Raw genomic sequence first — 23,900 nt, forward strand, 5'->3', positions numbered from 1 at the left:
ATTCTTCATATAAATACATGTCATACCGATACAGCACGGTGGCAATAGGTTAAGGATTGGCGTTGGTCTCTGAAGTCATACAAAATATATTCAGTGAAACAAGTTACATTAACAGTCCAGGTAATGAGGCAAGGTACTGGGGTAGGGTGTGTTGGAGTTGGAGGGGGAGCTAGGAGGGTGGTGGGCAAGGGGAGAGTGATGGTTCTGACAAATTGAATATCCTCAGACCTTATAACCATGCTCTGCAATGGATGTTTGGAGAGGGGATGGGGAGGGTAGGGTAGGCATGCGCATCAATATAGTCAGACCCCTCCCACAGCAAGGCAGGGGAAAGGAGGGTTGGAGAGGGGGGGTAGAAGAAAGGGGGAGGGGGTATTCTGTTTCTGTGGAGTCCTTACCCACCGTCAACCCACATGGGGCCGAAACGCTCACATTATGTACAACTCACTCTCCAAAGTCTCTAAGCAAGTAAAAACACAGACAAACAAATATGAATTCACAAACAAAATGAAAAAGGTTGGCTATCTACAGTCAAGACATGCATGCAAGTGGTCTCTTATTTTTGTCAGAAACCTACAAAATAAACTACATAAATTCAAAAACATCTTCTCTGAATCGTGTTCCCTGGTCAAATATTACATCCTTCGACAAACCATATTAGGCGACAGCCACTGCCGGTCAGGCAGCCATCTTAACTTAAAAGTCTCAATCATCGCAGCTTAGCCCAACATACACAACTTTTATAAAATGTAAATGGATATACATCTATATATATTTATATTGCAAATATATCTGTATAGTTGTATATGATTTCAATGCAGGAGGCCAGGCCAACCAGGTATATATGTAGGTTATTATTCTTGATGTTTGTAGTCCAAAGCTTGTAGTCCATTTTCAAGGTCTCCTTCCATTCTTGATACAGAAAAGTTTGTATCACTTTTTTCCTCTGTTCATCCCTGTCTTCTTCATCTTAAGTGTATTTTTTACTCCACATAGAATCCAATGAGAGTAGCAAGTGCCTCAAACCTAAAGTAAATCGTCCAACGTTCTTTTAAAGTACACTTTTTATATCAAGGATTTTCTTTTTCTTCATCAAGCAAATGTTACTGGAATCTAATGCATGCATATCTGGATCTTTTTGGTTTGGTTGATTAATTTGCTACTGTATTTCCTACTGTATTTCCTACTCTTCTTTAAACTTTTTAATTGTTTGCCTTGATCTTAATTACAGTGTGGAGTAGGTGGTGATGATTTTTTATTTTTCATCTCGGAATCAACAGATTATATATATATTTTTTCATGCTGCATCCTCTGCTTGGCTTGCAGCAGGGCTCTTGTTTCATGGTCTATACACTGGTTACTGTTGGAGAAGAGAGAGGGGGGAGGTGAGAGAGAGAGAAAGGTTAAGGTCCAGTCATTCCTACAGTATGACAGGCTGGTCTGTAGCTGAAACAGCAGGAGGGATACTCTCCTTGCCACAAACCCAGCCTGCTATAGCTGCAGTCTTTAATCAATCCACACAGAGCTAACAAATCTGCTGAGCTGACACACAGACACATACAGACACACACACACACACACACACACACACACACACACACACACACACACACACACACACACACACACACACACACACACACACACACACACAGACACACACACTTTCCAGGCATCAACATGATTGATGACAGACTGGTGTATGTTTATGTATGTTCATATATTACCTTGGAATTGTTATGCAGTATGTGTGTGTGTGTGTGTGTGTGTGTGTGTGTGTAAGTGCATGTGTTTATGCATTGCAGCGGTGTGTGTGTACATATGTGTGTGCATGTTACTTACCATAGACCGTTACATAGACGACTATGATGAGCACACCTATGATTATGGAAACAACACTGAGGAGTCGAGCCAGTTTACCCAGTCTCTTAGCGCCGTCCATGTCTCCCGACTGCAGGCTGTTTCTGGACTGAAGAGGAGAGGAGAGGACACACAACACAAGGCAAGGTGCATTTACACCCTCACAGAGACACACAACAGTCATGACACTATTTGAGTTGTTACATTTTACATTTTGGTCATTTAACATACAATCTCATCCAGAGCAACTTATGAACTTGAACTCAAATCTTGAACTATGCCTTTCTCATGTCATCTTTTAGTTATCATATAGTCAAACTGTCTGATGTCTGTATGACTTGTGCTCTTGTTGGAAAACGGAATCTTACAACTGAAACCCTTAAATCCATCCAGAGATTCACGGGATCACGGTTTAACCGCAATTTACAGCTTTAAACTTGTTCTCAAACATACCTGGACATGATTGAATTTGGCAGTTTCACTCAGTCTCGCTAAGTGTTCCACTGTGACATATTTATCAGCTGCTAGTCCATTAATCCACAGAGAAATGGCTTTAAAGGGGAATGAACACAAACACAAACTGAGAGATTTCCTACAGCTCTACAACATTTGGGACCGTTTCATTGCAAGAGGTTATTCTTGTTGTATAAAGTATATCCAATATTTGGAAATGACACTGAGGCCTATTCATTGGTTGAAGTTAGTGAATGTTAATGGTTGAAGTTGGTGAATGTTAATGGTTGAAGTTGATGAATGTTAATGGTTGAAGTTGATGAATGTTAATGGTTGAAGTTGATGAATGTTAATGGTTGAAATTGATGAATGTTAATGGTTGAAGTTGATTAATGTTAATGGTTGAAGTTGATTAATGTTAATGGTTGAAGTTGATTAATGTTAATGGTTGAAGTTGATTAATGTTAATGGTTGAAGTTGATTAATGTTAATGGTTGAAGTTGATTAATGTTAATGGTTGAAGTTGATGAATAGTGTAGTTTGGGCCTTACTGTAAATCACACAAGGCAGCTTTATACGGTACTATGGTACTATACGTATATCTGCTGCAGACCATAGAGACAGGTTGACAGACTGGAGTGGAGTGGATAAGGGCCTGGGTAATTGCAACCCGGTGACATAATCAGAGGTATTTATCTTTTGTGTCTCTCAGTCACCTCCTGTGGTCACACACACACACACACACACACACACACACACACACACACACACACACACACACACACACACACACACAAAACCCCCACTCCATTCCACTACACTACATTATGGAGATCAATAGCTACAAACAGATCTCTACTCAACAGGCATCTCTCCAAATGACTCATTGTAGTTCTCAGGTAGGACATCATTGTTGTTTTGAGGTACTGTAGAGTAATGTGTGAGTGAACCATTGTTCCTGTGAAATAAAGCATTGAACCATTGTGTTTCCCTGGTTATCCTCTGTTATGTGTGTGTGCGGGGAGAGCTCCCTAGATGACAGGTGTGTATGCTCAGGGCTGGGAGGAGGGAGAGGGAGGAGGAGGGGGAGGGATGGAGAGGTAGGCAGGAGGTGGAGGGATGGAGACGGAGGCAGGAGGGGGAGGGATGGAGAGGTAGGCAGGAGGGTAAGGGAGGGAGAGCGAGGCAGGAGGGTTAGGCATGGAGAGGTAGGCAGGAGGGGGAGGGAGGGTGAGAAAGGCAGGAGGGTGCGGGAGGGAGAGGGAGGCAGGAGGGGGAGGGAGGGAGAGGTAGGCAGGAGGGGGAGGGATGGAGAGGTAGGCAGGAGGTGAAGGGAGGGAGAGAAAGGCAGGAGGGAGGAGGGAGAGAGAGGGAGGCAGGAGGGGGAGGGATGGAGAGGTAGGCAGGAGGGGAGGGGAGAGGGATGCAGGGGGGGAGGGAGGGAGAGGGAGGCGGGAGAGGAATGTTTGGAGAGCGAGGCAGGAGGGCTGGAGAGCTGGGAGACACTCCCTCCATTGGGGATGAATGAGATTACACTTTTATCACTGCAGGGAGCAACACTCCCTCCCTTCCCCCTCCCTCTCTCTCTCACTCGCTCTCCCTCTCCATCCCTCTTTCCCTCTGTGTATCCCTCCCTTCATCCCTCTCCCTCCCTCTCTCCCCCCTACCCTTCTCCTGTCCTTCCTCCCTCTCCCTCTACCCATGAGCCTCGCTGTCTCTAGTGCGGCAGGAACTCACACAGTGCACTGGTAGTCAGATAAGCCTGGGTCAGAAACCGCCAGCCAATCAGATGTATTCTCAGAAAGAGTAAAGAGTAATTATATATATGTTATATTTTTCTTATGAATGTGAAATTCAGCAAAAACTTGGCCTCTCATCTCACCTATGTGATTGTCATTCTGCAGTACATCCCGGCAAGCCCACACAACAAACACACACACCACATCCTCTCCCCCAGCCCTGTGGTTGTTCCCACTGCAGTTGAGGCTGGCGAGAGGTGGCAAGAGAGAGAGAGAGAGAGAGAGAGAGAGAGAGAGAGAGAGAGAGAGAGAGAGAGAGAGAGAGAGAGAGAGAGAGAGAGAGAGAGAGAGAGAGAGAGAGAGAATCGGTGATGATAGATGGAGAGAGAAGGAGAGAATCAGAGATGAGGGATGAGAGAAAGAGACTGAGAGGAAGATGGAGGTAGAGAGACAGAGAGAGACACAGAGATAGATGGAGAGAGAGAGATGAGGAAGAGAGCGAGAAAGAGGGAGGATAGGGCGAGAGAGAGAGGGAGAAAGTCTCTAAGAAGGTGCTCTCCCTCCCTCTAGCCTGCTGCTGTCATTAATAATGAAGAGTGTGGTCCCATGGATGGGAGTAGGAAAGCTACTGTACTGTAGGGAGGGCCTGACAGGAGTGTGTGTGTGTGTGTGTGTGTGTGTGTGTGTGTGTGTGTGTGTGTGTGTGTGTGTGTGTGTGTGTGTGTGTGTGTGTGTGTGTGTGTGTGTGTGTGTGTGTGTGTGTGTGTGTCTGTGTGTATGTGTCTGTGTGTGTGTGTCAGGGTTGAGCTCAATTCGAATTGAAGGCAGTCAAAATTGCATTTATTTTCAATGACTTCTCAATAAACTGAAACGTAGAATCTATTTATTTCAAACTTTTTTTTACATTTCTGAATTTTTAATTCACATCACTTCCTGAATAGACTGCCTTCAATTCCAATTGAGCCCAACCCTGGCATGTGTGTGTGTGTGTGTGTGTGTGTATATGCCCGTGTGTATTCAGATAACTCTAAAATGTCTCCTTTCCTTCCCTCCCTCCTTGAAGTCATCGCTGATCTAACATGATTTGATAGGCGAGATCAAGAGTTCCACTACGACCTAGCTTCTACCAATCCAGTCACGTCAGATCAGTGACCACTTTAAGGGAGGAAGGACAGGACACATTTCTACAGTATTGGAACGGAGCCCAAGGGCAGGGCAGGGGTAGGAAACCCTGGTGTGTAAGAGTTCACTGAAACACCTGATTCAACAACTCCACACCTTTATCAGTTGGATGTTACGTCCCTAAAAAGACCACTGATCTTAACCACATTCGATTGGTCAGTCTATGTCTAAAAACAATTGGTTTGATTTTGAGAGTTAATTTACCAATCACATAATGTTTTGTTTTGTATTCCCATTGTGATTGGTACTTGAACTTATAGGACGCCATGTTAAGAGATCACTGATCTGACCGAGTTGGATCGGTGAAAACAATGTTTCTACCCTTCTGCTTACAACAATCTCATTATGTCAAATCAGATTTCTCCTCAAGGATAGACAGATACACATTTGAAGTATTCACATAAGGCATCATGAATCATCATCAATGGTTGTTTTCCCCCAGGGCAAAATGTCAAAGAGCTGGGAGGTGGTTCATGTGGACAGTATGTTGGATGGTGCGTAAAAGGCTTGTATGAGGCTAGACTGTATCTCTAAGGAAGAGAAGGCCTGGAGAAAGCATTATATTATTCTATTCCAGAGGTAGACTGATGATTCACATAGTTTAACACTCTGCTAGTGAAAGGTAATTAAATGGGAATCCAATAAATCCACTGTCATGTTTTTGAGGAAAAATAAATGACAATGGTGCATTGTTTTATCCATACAACATGAAGGGTCTGTTTCCAGGGGACAGATTAAGCCTAGTTCAGGAGTAAAAAGCAAGCTCAATGGAAAATCGCCATTGAAAATGCTTTTTAGTCCAGGTTAAATGTCCAGGTTAAATTTAGTACTCTATCAGCAGGCCTACTTCAGTAATGGCTAAATTGCTGCTACAACGCTGCAGTATGTTATGAGTCTTCTATACAAAATGATCTAATGCCTTAGTCCTGTAACTGCTATCAAGCTTTGGCTAAGCACTGAATACCCATTTTCCTGTATCTGCACTGTCATTGTTTTGATTTCTCTGTACATTTACCATATGTCCATTGTTCTACATTCAGTATCACACCCCCATCTGTTAACATCAGGTGTCCTTTCCCAGTGGTGTAAAGTACTTAAGTAAAAATATTTTTAAGTACTACTTAAGTAGTTTTTTGGGGTATCTGTACTTTACTATTTATATGTTTGACAACTTTTACTTTAACTTCACTACATTCCTGAAGAAAATAATGTACTTTTTACTCCATACATTTTCCCTGACACCCAAAAGTACTCATTACATGTTGAATGCTTAGCAGGACAGGAAAATGGTCAAATTCATGCACTTATCAAGAGAACACGTGGTCATCCCTACTACCTCTGCTCTGGCAGACTCACTAAACACAAATGCATCGCTTGTAAATTATGTCTGAGTGTTGGATTGTACCCCTGGCTATCTTTTAAAAACAAGAAAATGGTGCCGTCTGCTTTGCTTAATATAAGGAATATTAAATTATTAATACTTTTACTTTTGATACTTAAGTATATTTTAGCAATTACATTTAATTTTGATACTTAAGTATATTTAGAACCAAATACATTTAGACTTTTATTCAAGTAGTATTTTACTGGGTGACTTTCACTTCTACTTGAGTAACTTTCTATTGAGGTATCTATACTTTTACTTAAGTATGACAATTGGGTACTTTTTCCACCACTGTCATTTCCAAGCTTTCAGAGGGAATGCTGACTTCAAAACTACCCAACGTAACAAGATTACTAATAAGCCATTTGACACGCATACACACACACACACACACACACACACACACACACACACACACACACACACACACACACACACACACACACACACACACACACACAAACACACAAACACACACGGCTCCCACTTCCCACACCTAAACAGAAAGAGAAAAATATCCATCGGGCTGAAGCCTGAAGCCCATATTTAACCAGCCAATGTGCCGAGCGTGCAGTAGCAGTTTGGGCCTAGCAGTCAGTCCTATTACCTGGAGAGGCCTGCACGGCCAATAAAAGCCTATAACCCTGCCTCTCTCTGCCTCTCCACTCCACATAATTGTTTTACATCTGTTAAGCCTAACTTGCTTTTCTACTTACAGATCAGCATGAGTTGGCCATTGGTGATTGTACAAGATATACTTAAACAATAAGGCCAGAGGGGGAGTGGTATATGGCCACTATACCACGGCTAAGGGCTGTTCTTAGGCACAATGCAACACGAACTGCTTGGACACAGCCCTTAGCCGTGATATATAAACTCAGCAAAAAAAAGAAACGTCCCTTTTTCAGGACCCTGTCTTTCAAAGATAATTAGTAAAAGTAAAGGGTTTAAACACTGTTTCCCATGCTTGTTAAATTAACAATGAACAATTAATGAACATGCACCTGTGGAACGGTCGTTAAGACACTAACAGCTTACAGACGGTAGGCAATTAAAGGTCACAGTTATGAAAACTTAGGACACTAAAGAGGCCTTTCTACTGACTCTGAAAAACACCAAAAGAAAGATGCCCAGGGTCCCTGCTCATCTGCATGAACGTGCCTTAGGCATGCTGCAAGGAGGCATGAGGACTGCAGATGTGGCCAGGGCAATAAATTGCAATGTCCGTACTGTGAGATGCCTAAGACAGCGCTACAGGGAGACAGGACGGACAGCTGATCGTCCTCACAGTGGTAGACCACGTGTAACAACACCTGCACAGGATCGGTACATCTGAACATCACACCTGTGGGACAGGTACAGGATGGCAACAACAACTGCCCGAGTTACACCAGGAACGCACAATCCCTCCATCAGTGCTCAGACTGTCCGCAATAGGCTGAGAGAGGCTGGACTGAGGGCTTGTAGGCCTGTTGTAAGGCAGGTCCTCACCAGACATCACCGGCAACAACGTCGCCTATGGGCACAAACCCACCGTCGCTGGACCAGACAGGACTGGCAAAAAGTGCTCTTCACTGACGAGTCGCGGTTTTGTCTCACCAGGGGTGATGGTCGGATTCGCGTTTATTGTCGGCGGAATGAGCGTTACACTGAGGCCTGTACTCTGGAGCGGGATCGATGGAGGTCCGTCATGGTCTGGGGTAGTGTGTCACAGCATCATAGGACTGAGCTTGTTGTCATTGCAGCCAATATCAACGCTGTGCGTTACAGGGAAGACATCCTCCTCCCTCATGTGGTACCCTTCCTGCAGGCTCATCCTGACATGACCCTCCAGCCTGACAATGCCACCAGCCATACTGCTCGGTCTGTGCGTGATTTCCTGCAAACAGGAATATCAATGTTCTGCCATGGCCAGCGAAGAGCTCGGATCTCAATCCCATTGAGCATGTCTGGTACCTGTTGGATCGGAAGGTGAGGGCTAGGGCCATTCGCCCCAGAAATGTCTGGGAACTTGCAGGTGCCTTGGTGGAAGAGTGGGGTAACATCTCACAGCAAGAACTGCCAAATCTGGTGCAGTCCATGAGGAGGAGATGCACTGCAGTACTTAATGCAGCTGGCGGTCACACCAGATACTGACTGTTACTTTTGATTTTGAACCCCCTTTGTTCAGGGACACATTATTCAATTTCTGTTCTCTCAGTTGTTGAATGTTGTTATGTTCTTACAAATATTTACACATGTTAAGTTTAATGAAAATAAACGCAGCTGACAGTGAGAGGACGTTTCTTTTTTTGCTGAGTTTATATATATATATATATATACTACCAGTCAAAAGTTTGGACACACCTACTCATTCAAGGGTTTTCTTTATTTTTTAATGTTTTACATTGTAGAATAATAGTGAAGACATCAAAACTATGAAATAATGTCACGCTCTGGCTCCGGGACTGTGTATTTTGAGCCAGGGTGTGTTCATTTGGTTGTGTTGTATTTGGTTGTGTTTCATTGTTTGGTCGTGTGACTCCCAATCAGTGGTAACGAGTGTCAGCTGTCGGCTCGTTATCTCTGATTGGGAGCCATATTTAAACTGTCAGTGTTCACCTTAGTGTTGTGGGTTTTTGTTCCTTGTCAGTCATTGTAACGGAGGACTTCACGTTTCGTCATTGTTTGTTGTTTTCGTGTTTAGGCTTTAATTTAATAAAGTCATGTTCACCTTCAACGCTGCGCATTGGTCCTCCTCATTAGACGATCGTGACAGAAAAACCCACCAAGATGGGACCAAGCAGCGTGTCCAGGAGCCGTCGCCAGGGAGATCCCTCACAGATCTCCTTCGCCTCCTGGACTGGGTCAAGCCGAGTGAGGAGGAGAAGGGCTTGACACTATGGCAGAAGGGCGAGAGGCTGGCGAGGGATATGGAGACCTGGTCCACGGGTAGGAGAGACGCCCCGAAAATTTTTAGGGGGGGGCTCACGACGTCGGACCAGCAGGAGGCCGCGATAGAGCGGCCCAGTGGGTTGCCGGAGAAGGCCGCCGGGTTACGGGGGCCACTGGTCGAAGAGGGGATGGAGGAAGTAGAGGCACGGCGAGAGGTACTGGCGTGTGTTGCCAGTCCGGTGCGGCCCGTTCCAGATCCCGGTGTAGGACCAGTGGTGTGTGTCCCCAGTACAGTCCGGCCCATCCAAGCTTCCCGCACCAAGCCAGTGGTGTGCGTCGTCAGCCCGGCTCTGCCCGTTCCTGCTACTCGCACCAAGCCAAGGGTGCGAGTCGTCAGCCGGATTCAGCCCATTCCTGCTACTCGCACCAAGCCAAGGGTGCGAGTCGTCAGCCGGATTCAGCCCATTCCTGCTACTCGCACCAAGCCAAGGGTGCGAGTCGTCAGCCGGATTCAGCCCATTCCTGCTACTCGCACCAAGCCAAGGGTGCGAGTCGTCAGCCGGATTCAGCCCATTCCTGCTACTCGCACCAAGCCAAGGGTGCGAGTCGTCAGCCGGATTCAGCCCATTCCTGCTACTCGCACCAAGCCAAGGGTGCGAGTCGTCAGCCGGATTCAGCCCATTCCTGCTACTCGCACCAAGCCAAGGGTGCGAGTCGTCAGCCGGATTCAGCCCATTCCTGCTACTCGCACCAAGCCAAGGGTGCGAGTCGTCAGCCGGATTCAGCCCATTCCTGCTACTCGCACCAAGCCAGGGATGCGAGTCTTCAGCCTGGTGAGGCCTGTTCCGGCTCCACGCACCATGCAAAGGGTGCGTATCGTCTGCCAGGTCCGGTCCATTCCTGCCTCACGCGCCAAGCCAGGGGTGCGCGTCGGCAGTCCTGATCCAGCTAACTGGGTCAGATCGGACTGGGGACACTGCGGGGGGATTGTAGTAGGGTGGTGGTCAAGCCCGGAGCCGGAGCCGCCTCCGAGGAGCAATACCCACCCAGCCCTTCCCTATTTGGGGTGTATGCGCGGTCGGAGTCCGCGCCTTTAGGGGGGGGTACTGTCACGCTCTGGCTCCGGGACTGTGTATTTTGAGCCAGGGTGTGTTCATTTGGTTGTGTTGTATTTGGTTGTGTTTCATTGTTTGGTCGTGTGACTCCCAATCAGTGGTAACGAGTGTCAGCTGTCGGCTCGTTATCTCTGATTGGGAGCCATATTTAAACTGTCAGTGTTCACCTTAGTGTTGTGGGTTTTTGTTCCTTGTCAGTCATTGTAACGGAGGACTTCACGTTTCGTCATTGTTTGTTGTTTTCGTGTTTAGGCTTTAATTTAATAAAGTCATGTTCACCTTCAACGCTGCGCATTGGTCCTCCTCATTAGACGATCGTGACAAATAATACATATGGAATCATGTAGTAACCAAGAAAGTGTTAAACAAATCAAAATATATTATATATATTTGAGATTCTTCAAATAAAAATACAATGTAGAAAATATTAAAAATAAAGAAAAACCTGGAATGAGTAGGTGTGTCCAAACTTTTGACTGGTACTGTGTGTATATTATTTTCTATCCTTTATTACTTTCCAACCCCACCACCCCTCCCCTAATTGGAGTAAACGAGCTTATACATGTACATTTTATGGACACAGTCAATTTTACAATCATTCTATTTTGTTTGTTTTTACTCCTGAACTTCCTCTACCCTCAACCTCTCCGATCATTTTCATGATGTCCATCCGGTTTGCTTCTATATGCCGTATCTTTCAAACTGTGCTCTTTCACAAAAGTTCTCAACCTATAACCTATATACTTATTATGGACACAGTATGTTTTACATTAGTTTTGTTATTTTGTTGTTATTAGTAATTAGCCGTGGTATATTGGCCATATATCACAAACCCCTGAGGTGCCTTATTGCTATTATAAATTGGTTACCAATGTAATTAGAGCAGTAAAAATAAATGTTTTGTCATACCCGTGGTATACGGTCTGATACAGCTGAAGTCGGAAGTTTACATACACTTAGGTTGGAGTCATTAAAACTCGTATTTCAACCACTCCACACATTTCTTGTTAACAGACTATAGTTTTGGCAAGTTGGTTAGGACATCTACTTTGTGCATGACACAAGTAATTTTTCCAACAATTGTTTACAGACAGATTATTTCACTTATAATTCACTGTATCACAATTCCAGTGGGTCAGAAGTTTACATACACTAAGTTGACTGTGCCTTTAAACAGCTTGGAAAATTCCAGAAAATGATGTCATGGCTTTAGAAGCTTCTGATAGGCTAATTTACATAATTTGAGTCAATTGGAGGTGTACCTGTGGATGTATTTCAAGGCCTACCTTCAAACTAAGTGCCTCTTTGCTTGACATCATGGGAAAATCAAAAGAAATCAGCCAAAAAATTGTAGACCTCCACAAGTCTAGTTCATCCTTGGGAGCAATTTCCAAACGCCTGAAGGTACCACGTTCATCTGTACAAACAATAGTATGCAAGTATAAACACCATGGGACCACGCAGCCGTCATACCGCTCAGGAAAGAGACGCGTTCTGTCTCCTAGAGATGAACGTACTTTGGTGCGAAAAGTGCAAATCAATCCCAGAACAACAGCAAAGGACCTTGTGAAGATGCTGGAGGAAACAGGTACAAACATATCTATATCCACAGTAAAACGAGTCCTATATCGACATAACCTGAAAGGCCGCTCAGCAAGGAAGAAGCCACTGCTCCAAAACCGCTATAAAAAAGCCAGACTACGGTTTGCAACTGCACCTGGGGACAAAGATTGTACTTTTTGGAGAAATGTCCTCTGGTCTGATGAAACAAAAATATAATTGTTTGGCCATAATTACCATCGTTATGTTTGGAGGAAAAAGGGGGTGGCTTGCAAGCCGAAGAACACCATCCCAACCGTGAAGCACAGGGGTGGCAGCATCATGCTGTGGGGGTGCTTTGCTTCAGGAGGGACTGGTGCACTTCACAAAATAGATGGCATCATGAGGAAGGACAATTATGTGGATATATTGAAGCAACATATCAAGACATCAGTCAGGAAGATAAAGCTTGGTCGCAAATAGGTCTTCCAAATGGACAATGACCCCAAGCATACTTCCAAAGTTGTGGCAAAATGGCTTAAGGACAACAAAGTCAAGGTATTGGAGTGGCCATCACAAAGCCCTGACCTCAACCCTATAGAATATTTGTGGGCAAAACTGAAAAAGTGTGTGCGAGCAAGGAGGCCTACAAACCTGACTCAGTTACACCAGTTCTGTCAGGAGGAATGGGACAAAATGCACCCAACTTATTGTGAGAAGCTTGTGGAAGGCTACCCGAAACGTTTGACCCAAGTTAAACAATTTAAAGGCAATGCTACCAAATACTAATTGAGTGTATGTAAACTTCTGACCCACTGGGAATGTGATGAAATAAAAGCTGAAATAAATCATTCTCTCTGCTATTATTCTGACATTTCACATTCTTAAAATAAAGTGGTGATCCTAACTGATCTAAAACAGGGAATTTTTACTAGGATTAAATGTCAGGAATTGTGAAAAACTGAGTTTAAATGTATTTGGCTAAGGTGTATGTAAACTTCCGACTTCAACTGTATACCACGGCTGTCAGCCAATCAGCATTCAGGGCTCGAACCACCCAGTTTATAATGTACAATATATAATATATATAAATATATTACCTTTTTTATGCCTTAGGTGGTTGAGCAATATACTGTATTATTTTTCCCTTTTGATTAAATTCCATTCCGTTTCAGTGTTAGAAAATTCATTCTAGCCATTCTGTAGGCTGTCTGAATAATCTTTCCAAGTCCACCCCTGTGACGGACAGGTAATATTGTAATATCCTTCCTGATACTAGCCCCGTAACCCCCTTTCCTGTGTGTGTCTGTGTGTGTGTGTGTGTGTGTGTGCGTGTGTGTGTGTGTGTGTGTGTGTGTGTGTGTGTGTGTGTGTGTGTGTGTGTGTGTGTGTGTGTGTCTGTGTGTGTGTCTGTGTGTGTGTGTCTGTGTGTGTGTGTGTGTGTGTGTGTGTGTGTGTGTGTGTGGGTGGGTGTGTGTGTGTGTGGGTGTGTGTGGGTGTGTCTTGCTCCCCTCAGGACTGAGAGGACGTTTATCAGAGCTGCGTAGCTGGCTAACTGCTACAATTTGCCCTCTGCAGAAAAGCTCAATTGACTTCAAATGCCTTCTATTGAGTTAGTGGCCATCTCTGGTTTCTCTCCCTCCCTCTGTCTCTGTCTCACTGGGAGTGTCTTTGGTGAGACTGAGGAACAGTTGTTAATGTCAAAGACTTTCAGCTAGGATGCTGGGTCCATTTGTTGAAAACTGTTATTGTCAGAACTGCCATGTTCTGTAAACTGAATTGTTAATTATTGTGTGCTGTCCCTGTCATTGAGTCATTCTGCAAGCCCAAAGATAGAAGACACATGAGCCAAATCTGGTTCTTCTCACCTGGCTAGAGACACTTTTATCTGGACCAAACTAGTCTTATTAGAACACTATAATAGAAAATGTAGCCTGCAGCAAGGACAGCCACCAAAATGTTGGTCAGTCACAACTTAAGTCAGACACAAACTCTGTGGAGGTTTCAGCCTCATAACAGCAGTGTAATGAGATCTATAAAAAACACCTTTAACATCTCAGTAGTTTCAACACAACCCTTTCCAAAACTTCTCTAGTTACTGCACTCTAAGAAAACAAAGGTGCTAAGTAGAACCATATATGGTTCTTCCGTTTGTCCCCATAGCAGGGGAACCCTTTTTGGTGCTTCATAGAACCCCCTGTAAAACTAATAACCCTTTTATCTTTGAAGGGTTCTTCCTAGAACCCTCTATGAGTGGTTCCACCTGCCTTATTAGCATTTACAATTATTTATGACAATACATAACCTATATCATAAGGCCTTTTTTTGAGGGCCTAGTTATACTCTAACACAGTGGTGTTAGGAAACTCCGGGTTTACAGGCCACATCGGGTCTGTAAGTAACATTATGCTGGCTTGCAAAGTGATGTGTAATTCCTATTGCAATCCAGCCGGAGTTAGGATATCCAAGAATTATAACTTTTAATCCCTGCATCCTGCATTCAGAATGAATGCCAGGGTAGGGAAGATAGACTGAGAAGATTGTCTAAGTCATCTAAACTGGAGAAACCATCTCAGTAACAGGTGCAATAAATCTAACTACTAACAGATTGAATTAGTTGTAATGTAATCAACCAATGTACATGCAAAAACACAGATATTGAAACAAACAATTTTGAAAATCAACCTGCAATAGAGCATGCTGGGAAATGAGTAAAAAGGACACAATCACACTAAACTCTGGTTATTAGAACCAACACTGGGGTTATTTTACACCACTGAGTGATAAGTTAATTGAATGTTATATTGAGAAAAAGTAACACTAGGTAAAACTGGCCAATTTGCTCTTTTTAAAATAAGCAGATTACTCAAACTCCTGATGTTAAAGTTTAAACACTGAGGTAAACACTAATGATCAGGCACTATTTAAAATATTTTTTATTTATTTTTATACAATAAAAAAGCGTATTCAGATTCAGAAGGGTTCTATGTAGAACAAAAAATAATTATTGCCTTCCAAAGAATCATCAAAAGAAACCTTTCTTCCAAAAATGGTTCTTAGGATGATAAAGGTTTTAGGAATACCTTTACCCTTTACCTTGGATGAGTAGCTGCTGCTTCTGCAAAAGCTAATGGGGATCCAAATGAACAAATAATGAACCCTCGTCTTCCAAAAAGGTTCTCCAAATGAAAACGGTTCTTGGTAGAACCCTATCCCTCAGCAAATAACCTTTTTGGAACCTTTTTTCTAAGAGTGTACATGACCATCCAAAAGTCCCTACAACCTCAATGCCTCTAAAAGAAACAGCACCTACAGCTTTGGATTTTGTTCGTCGTTGTGTTTGAGTGGCAACAGCAAAGCTCAAATTCCTTAAAGCCGGAGAGAAGTGGAGGCTGCAGAGCACTGAGCTGTGGCCTTACTGCAGTGAGGAGCGAGATAGAGAGGCCCACGGGACTAGACATGAACCACCAGCCTGGCAGTAAGACTATGGCTGCTCCATAAATTGCAACCTATTCCCTACATAGTGCACTACTTTTGACCAGATTTCTATATAAGGAATAGGGTGCCATTTGGGACTCAGACTACGAGGCCAGACACACTGGGGAGACTGCTACTGACTGACTGGCTCTGGCTGGAAAACCAGTTCGACGCCAGATGCTTCGACTGGATGACAATACATATCTGACCGCAAGCAGCTGTCTCCTCAGGGAGGTAGGACCGGCATTGAGAGGGAGATAGACATGAACATACCATCACACACATGCCCACTATACATTATGTACAGGTTATGTGCTGCAAAACATTTTTTATATAGCCTACATATTCAAATGTAGACAGTCACATAAAGAACCATCAAACATGTACCACTGATAAGAAACAGCTACTGTACGGATTTGAGCACACACACATCGCTGTAACCCTTATTCAGGGAGCTGTAGGAACCACATTGTACATCTTCCCATTATAGGCCAATTGTCTCGGTCCAGCAGGCTTCAGGTGACCATGGCTGGATATAATGATGTCACTGATAGCCGCTGCATTTATACGACCTATCCATCCATCACTTCAAGTGGAACAAGTGGAAATAGGACAGTGTCTCTCTCCTGAGTCCTGAGTTGAGAAAAAACGCATCCTTTGTAGTTTCTACTGTAGCCTATGTTGCCACGCCCAACATCTTGAATGAATCTCTGATGGTGAAGTTATTAAGCGTTGCTGTAAGCCTCATCTTGATTGAACAACCCATTTCCGTTCTCTTTGTTTTTGGTAAGACATATACTGTGCCCTCGGAAAGTATTCAGACCCCTTGACTTTTTCCACATTTTATTATGTTACAGCCTTATTCTAAAATGGATTAAATAAATAAAAAATCCTCAGCAATCTACACACAATACCCTATAATGACAAAGCAAAAACTGTTTTTTAGAAATGTTTGCTAATGTAAATAAATTCAAATAAAAAATAAATGTTCCTGTTTCCATTTATAATTCTTGAGATGTTTCTACAACTTGATTGGAGTCCACCTGTGGTAAATTCAATTGACTGGACATGATTTGGAAGGGCACACTCCTGTCTATATAAGGTCCCACAGTTGACAGTGCATGTCAGAGCAAAAACCAAGCCATGAGGTTGAAGGTATTATCCGTAGCGCTCCGAGACAGGATTGTGTCGATGCACAGATCTGGGGAAGGGTACCAAAAATGTTCACCAGCATTGAAGGTCCCCAAGAACACAGTGGCCTCCATCATTCTTACATGGAATAAGTTTGGAACCACCAAGACTCTTCCTAGAGCTGGCCTCCCAGCCAAACTGAGCAATCGGGGGAGAAGGGCCTTGGTCATGGTCACTCTGACAGAGCTCCAGAGTTCCTCTGTGGAGATGGTAGAACCGTCCAGAAGGACAACCATCTCTGCAGTACTCCACCAATCAGGCCTTTATGGTAGAGTGGCCAGACAGAAGCCACTCCTCAGTAAAAGGCACATGACAGCCCACTTGGAGTTTGCCAAAAGGCACCTAAAGACTCTCAGACCATGAGAAACAAGATTGTCTGGTCTGATGAAACCAAGATTGAACTCTTTGGCCTGAATGCCAAGCGTCACGTCTGGAGGAAACCTGGCACCATCCCTACGGTGAAGCATGGTGGTGGCAGCATCATGCTGTGGGGATGTTTTTCAGCGGCAGGGACTGGGAGACTAGTCAGGATCGAGGGAAAGATGAACGGATCAAAGTATAGAGAGATCATTCATGAAAACCTGCTCCAGAGCGCTCAGGACCTCAGACTGGGGTGAAGGTTCACCTTCCAACAATACAACGACCCTAAGCACACAGCCAAGACAACGCAGGAGTGGCTTTGGGACATTTGTCTCTGAATGTCCTTGAGTGGCCCAGCCAGAGCCCAGACTTGAAACCGATCGAACATCTCTGGAGAGACCTGAAAATAGATGTGCAGCAATGCTCCCCATCCAACCTGACAGAGCTTGAGAGGATCTGCAGAGAATAATGGGAGAAACTCCCCAAATACAGGTGTGCCAAGTTTGTAGCGTCATACCCAAGAAGACTCGATGCTTTAATCACTGCTAAAGGTGCTTCAACAAAGTACTGAGTAAAGGGTCTGAATACTTATTTAAATGCAATATTTCATTTTATTTTTATTTATTTTTATTCCATAAATTAGCAAACATTTCTAAAATCCTGTTTTTGCTTTGTCATTATGGGGTATTGTGTGTAGATTTATGAGGGAAAAAAACGATGTAATCAATTTTAGAATAAAGCTGTAGCGTAACAAAATGTGAAAAAAGTCAAGGGGTCTGAATACTTTCCGAAGGCACTGTTTACTGTATATATATATACAAAAATACAACACAAAACACATACAAACGACAGCATACAGACTCACACAAACATCAACAACATCACCCCTGCCCAGGCCTACCTGCCCACACCCCCATCTCCAGCGCCCTCATTACTCTCCGCCACATGGCCTCAAACTGCACCATTTTGTTTCTCTCCGTCGCACACGCACTTTCAACATTTAGATAATAAAGCATTTGACCTTTCCATTGTGTTAACGATGGAGGATTGGTTGATTTCCAGTTTTTAAGTACATGTTTTTTCAAGATGATTGATGAGGCAAGTATCATCCAACCCATCGGGTATCTCACTGCACCCTCATATGACATGTCTTGAAATATGCAGACAGACGGATTAAAAGTACATTTACATTTTAATGCTTCTGACAACCAACTTTCTAACTCCGCCCATAACTTTTGGACTTTATAGCATTCCCAGAAGTTATGGATTAATAAGTCATTGTTAGTTTTACACTTAAGACATGACTCTGCTGTTGTGCTGTAGAACTTGTGAATTGTGTCTCTTGTATAATACATTCTATACATTAGTTTATACTGGATTTAGTGTACATTTTAGTTAACTGTAATTTCGTTGGTTATGTTCCCATATTCCCTCCATCTTGTGCCAATATCAGTTATTTTGATTTTTTTCTAAGAGATTGACAGTTGGATAGGCTCTCTGCAATGTTTTGTATATCTTACCTATCATATGAATATTATTTTCTGACTCAAATAGGATTCCCTCAAGATTGCTCTGATATCCAAAATATTTCAAATCGAAATTTAATGTACTTGAAAATATCTACATTGGTCAGTCCAAAATGGCTTTTTAATTCTGTCATGGAAATAAATACATGTCCTATTACCAAGTCATTTACGCTTTCTATGCCTTTAGTTTTCCATGTGGACCAATTTATCCGTGAATTCTGAAAAGCTATCCAAGGAAGGTTCCATAGGGTTGTGTTTTTAGGGTGTGATCTTGGTTCTTGTAGAATACGTTACATTGTCTTCCATATTGTAATAGTGCTCTTAACTATGAAGTTTTTAATGTTCTTAGCTTTATCCTTTGAAAATAGACATGTGAAAAGATTCTGGGGATGAGCATGCGTCTCTTCAATATGTACCCATTGTTCCTCTTTAGTGCATGTAGCCCTTTCCTGCAATCAATGATCAAAAGTGCCCTCTTTGGCCTCATGGGTGGAATGTTATTAATATTTTTCATAATTTCATCATTAACAAAGACTATTTCAAAAAAACAGAAGAAAATCCGGTGTTTCTATTTCAAACAGTTTTGTTATATTTCATTCTTCTGTGATGTATATCAAGTGTAATATTGGGATGCAAACTCAAAATTGAATACATTTTGACTCTATATCTGACATGGTACAGGTATCTTCTTTGTTTTAAGCTCATAACTATGAATGTGACGTTTATACTTTTGTTACAAAGTAGATTTGTTTAAGACTACCAATAATCACTCTGTGTGACCCTGAATAAGCCCACTGCAGTGAAAGGTTATAACTATATGTCACAAGTAAAAGCCTTGGGTCGCGAGTTGATACAATTCCAAGTCCGGAAGATTAAAACCACCCTCAGACTTAGGAAGATGTAATACCTTCCTTTTTATTCTATGAGTTTTATTTGCCCATATAAAGTATTTTATGACGAGTATACTTTTTAAAATAATGTCTTTGGTGGGGTAATTGGTATTACCGAGAATAAATATAAAGACTTTGGGAGTCATGCCATTCTGAAGAGGTTTATTCTACCTGTAAGATGTATGGGAATATTGTTCCATTTAATTAGATCTGCTTTCATATTGTTCAGTAATGGGATAAAGTTATCTTTACATATGTTTTGTTTGATGTCACTTATTAAACATCTTAAGTACTTGATATTTTTTGTGGTCCACTTAAAGGATTTCTCTAGATCTTGAGTTACTTTTTTTATTTTGCCTATTGCCATTATTTAGTTTTTTTCCACATACATTTTATATCCTGAGGTTTTAGAGTATTCTGAAAATATTTTTTGCAAGGGGGGCATTGAGTTTTCAATATTGGTCAGGTACATCAGGTGACCATCTGCAAATAAATGTAGTTTATGTTATTGTTTACTAATACGGATACCTGTTAGGTTTGGGCCCTGACTAATTATTTCTGCAAGCAGTTCAATTGCCAGTGCAAACAGGAGGGGGGGAGAGAAGACATCCATGTCTAAAGCAATTTCATTAGATAATGTATTATTTGTGTATATTTTAGATTGAGGACATTTATGTAATATTTGTATTAAATGTATTATTTCAGCTGGAAGGTTGAAAGCTTCCAATGTTTTGAATAGAAAAGGCCATTCAAAACGGTCAAAAGCCTCTTTGGCATCAACAGCCATTATTGATAAATCTATATCTTGTTTTTTATTGTATTGTATTAAACTGAAACATGTTCTTGTATTTGTTTGGAAGTGTCTATTTTTAATAAAACCCTGTTTGATTGATATGTATAAAGTCTGGTAAGACTTTTGTCATTCTGTTGCTTATGAGATTTGTTATTATTTCCGTTCTCAGCGGTCTCTATGAACTCTATAAGTATAGATTTTAAATGCTTTGAATTTTTACGACACGACCACAGCATTGATTGTGTCCAGCACAAGAGATTGGCCACCATAAAGCCGCGTGCACACAGGTTGCATCATTACATTGCTGTCTGGTACATTTTACGTAGTCTTCGCAATCCATGCGCTGCATCACAACAAAAAGAATCACGCTACACATTAGCAACTTCTTCTGTGGTTTATCTACTTCCGTGTCTGATACCGCACGGCAAAGCAACGCACACAAGATGGAAAATTCCAATGCATGCGACACACTGCCTGCAGTGCCACACACCGTAACTCCGGCAGATGAGTCACAGCACTGCCTCCCATTGAAATTAATGGACTTCCACCAGAACGCATACAATGTACACAACCAGTGTGCGTGAGGCTTAACACCTTAGCCTACCTACACTGTGCCTCTCTTGGGGCTATGGAAGTCATGATATTTTGTCAGACGGTTATTGTCATGCAGAAGTTTTCCGGTCTCACGGTAAAGTACCGTTAATTAACATAAACACGTTTAGCATCTCCAGGACACCACACATACAAGCCGCTGATGCGTGCCTTTGTAACATCTACATTAAAAAAATTATATTCCATAAATTTAATATACACCATAACAATAAATCCATTATTTATTTTAGGCAGGTCTAAAGAAACATTATGATATGAAGAACATTTATTTCAGAAGAACGAATATGAGTTGGCCTACTGTATGTTATCTGGCTATGCCATAGGCTGTAGGCTTGTTCATTTAGCAGACAAGATATGCTTATAAGTCCTGTGCCATTATTTTATATTATACCACAGCGTTGTTGAATACTCGTTTCTGATTGGCTAGAAGGGCATTCTAGAATGGACATTAAAACCAGATAACGGGTCAGTTGGAAAAGATGTCGGGACAGTTGGAAAAGATATTGGGACATCTTGCAATCATGACGCAATAAGCGCCTACACATGCAGACCATACTTGCTACAAAGTTACAGAAAGCTAAACCAACAACCACACAAACCGAAATTGGATACATTGTAAACGCAGGTCCAACAAGGAAAAACTTGTTTTTGCAGAGACATATTTATTTTGAGCATCTGATGACGTAACGTGGTGAGTGATGAACATTAATTTCTCTGGTCCTTACTGCAGTGTTGCAGTCATGATGCAAGTGGCGCTATGCTGTCAAATCCTCCCACGTTTCTGGAAGGACCAGCTGTTTTCAGCAACTGATTTTTTTGGGGGGGGTTTATTTGGTCATATTGGCAGGTTTGCTAGCAACAAACTATTTAGCTAGCTTCTAGCCTAATTGTGAATTTGCAGTGCGATCTCCTCGTAATTAACAGTGTCGAGTGTCCTGACGAGAAGGCAAACTTTTCTAGCTATGCCAGACAAAATCGGGAATTATCAGCTCATTGTTATGGATGTATCCAAATGAATGTCAATAGAAAACAGCTACTTGGCTAGCTAGCAGCAAGCAAGGGATAAGAACGTTGCCACTGAGCATGGCAACGGCACATAAAGAACGAACGACGGGGTCGCGTCCATAAATATTGAACTAATCGAACGAACTACTTTTTACTGCTCTAATTACGTTGGTAACCCGTTTATAATAGCAATAAGGCACCTCGGGGTTTGTGGTATATGGCAAATATACCAGGGCTAAGGGCTGTATCCAGGCACTCTGCGTTGTGTTGTGCAAAAGAACAGCACTTAGCCATGGTATATTGGCCATATACTACACCCCCTCGGGCCTTATTGCTTACTTATAGCCATGGTATAAAAGTGATAATCAACTCGGGGCTCTATGTAATCTCTGGAAAATAATGCAACTCTGTGGAAGATCAGTTCCACTGTCACGCCCTGACCTTGAGAGGCCTGTTGTCTTTAGTTGGTTTGGTCAGGGCGTGAGATTCTATGTTTTTGTTCTAGGTATTGTATGTCTATGTTTGGCCGGGTGTGATTCCCAATCAGAGACAGCTGTCGCTCGTTGTCTCTGATTGGGGATCATACTTAAGTAGCCTGTTTGCCTACCTTAGTTGTGGGATCTTGTTCCGTGTGTAGGCTTGTATTTGTATAGCCTGAGGACTTCACGTTAAGTTGTTTCTTGTTTTGTTTATGTTTATGAAGTTTAATAAACATGTTCGCATACCACGCTGCACCTTGGTCTGACCCGTCTCTCAATGACCGTGACAGAAGATCCCACCACCAACGGACCAAGCAGCGTGCCCAGGAGGAGCAAACACCCTGGACACAGGTGGGGAAGATGTGGTCTTGGGAGGCCAGGCAGGAGAGGAGAAACGGCGACCCAAAAGGACTCGGCCGAGGAGGAAGTCCGAGAGACAGCCCCAATAAAAAAATGTGGGGGGGCTACAGGGGTGGTCAGGGAGCGAGCGAGAAGAGCCGCGACCACTGCACCCGGTGGGTTTCCAGTTTGAGTCCCTACGACCATGGGAACAGGAATGGGAACAGTTTTATACTGAGGAGTCGGAGGATGACGACGACGATGAGTTTCTGTTCCCTAACTCGTGGGGGCTCCCGGAGGAGTCCTCACTGGAGGAGGATTGGGCGCGGAGAGTAAAGGACTGGTACAGTCGTAGACCTCCAGCGCCGGTTCCCAGTCCGGAACGCCTCGTGCCTGCTTCTCGCACCAAGCCAGTGGTGCGTGCTCCCAGTCCGGTAAGATCCGTGTCTGCTCCTCGCACCAAGCCAGTGGTGCGTGTCCCCAGTCTGGCTCGGCCCGTTCCTGCACCTCGCACCAGACCTGTGGTGCGTGTCCCCAGTCCGGTACGGCCCGTCCCTGCTCCTCGCACCAAACCAGTGGTGCGTGTCGTCAGCCCAGTACGGCCCGTACCTGCTCCCCGCACCAAGCCAGTGGTGCGTGTTCCCAGTCCAGTACGGCCCGTCCCTGCTTCTCGCACCAAACCAGTGGTGCGTGTCGCCAGCCCGGTACGCCCCATACCTGCTCCCCGCACCAGGCCAGTGGTGCGTGTCTCCAGTCCGGCCCGGCCCGTGCCTGCACCTCGCACCAAGGCAGTGGTGCGTGTTCACAGTCCGGTACGGCCCGTGCCTGCTCCTCGCACCAGACCAGTGGTGCGTGTCCCCAGTCCGGCCCGGCCTGCTCCACCGGTGCCTGATCCGGCTCCGGTCGGTTGCCCCATTCCGGAGTCAGAGCAGTCCGCTCCACCGGGGTCCAGTTCAGCTCCGGTCAGCGGCTCCATTCCGGAGTCAGAGCAGTCCGCTCCACCGGGGTCCAGTTCAGCTCCGGTCAGCGGCTCCACTCCGGAGCCAGAGCAATCCGCTCCACCGGGGTCCAGTTCAGCTCCG

At 43.7% G+C, this 23,900-nt stretch overlaps 1 protein-coding gene across 1 annotated transcript in view; it reads right to left on the bottom strand.

Annotated features, from left to right (window-relative positions):
* The window catches only part of LOC311106158 (trafficking regulator of GLUT4 1-like), a gene marked incomplete at both ends in the record, with an annotated part of 28,769 nt that overhangs the window by 1,611 nt on the left and 3,258 nt on the right, over window positions 1-23,900 (bottom strand). The window contains one exon of the mRNA XM_084148485.1: window positions 1,843-1,969. Within this exon, the coding sequence (XP_084004611.1) occupies window positions 1,843-1,969 (127 nt within the window). The remainder of the gene's footprint in view (window positions 1-1,842; window positions 1,970-23,900) is intronic.

The sequence above is a fragment of the Coregonus lavaretus genome, assembly GCF_964263955.1.
Source record: "Coregonus lavaretus genome assembly, chromosome: 30".
In the NCBI taxonomy this organism is placed as follows: Eukaryota; Metazoa; Chordata; class Actinopteri; order Salmoniformes; family Salmonidae; genus Coregonus; species Coregonus lavaretus.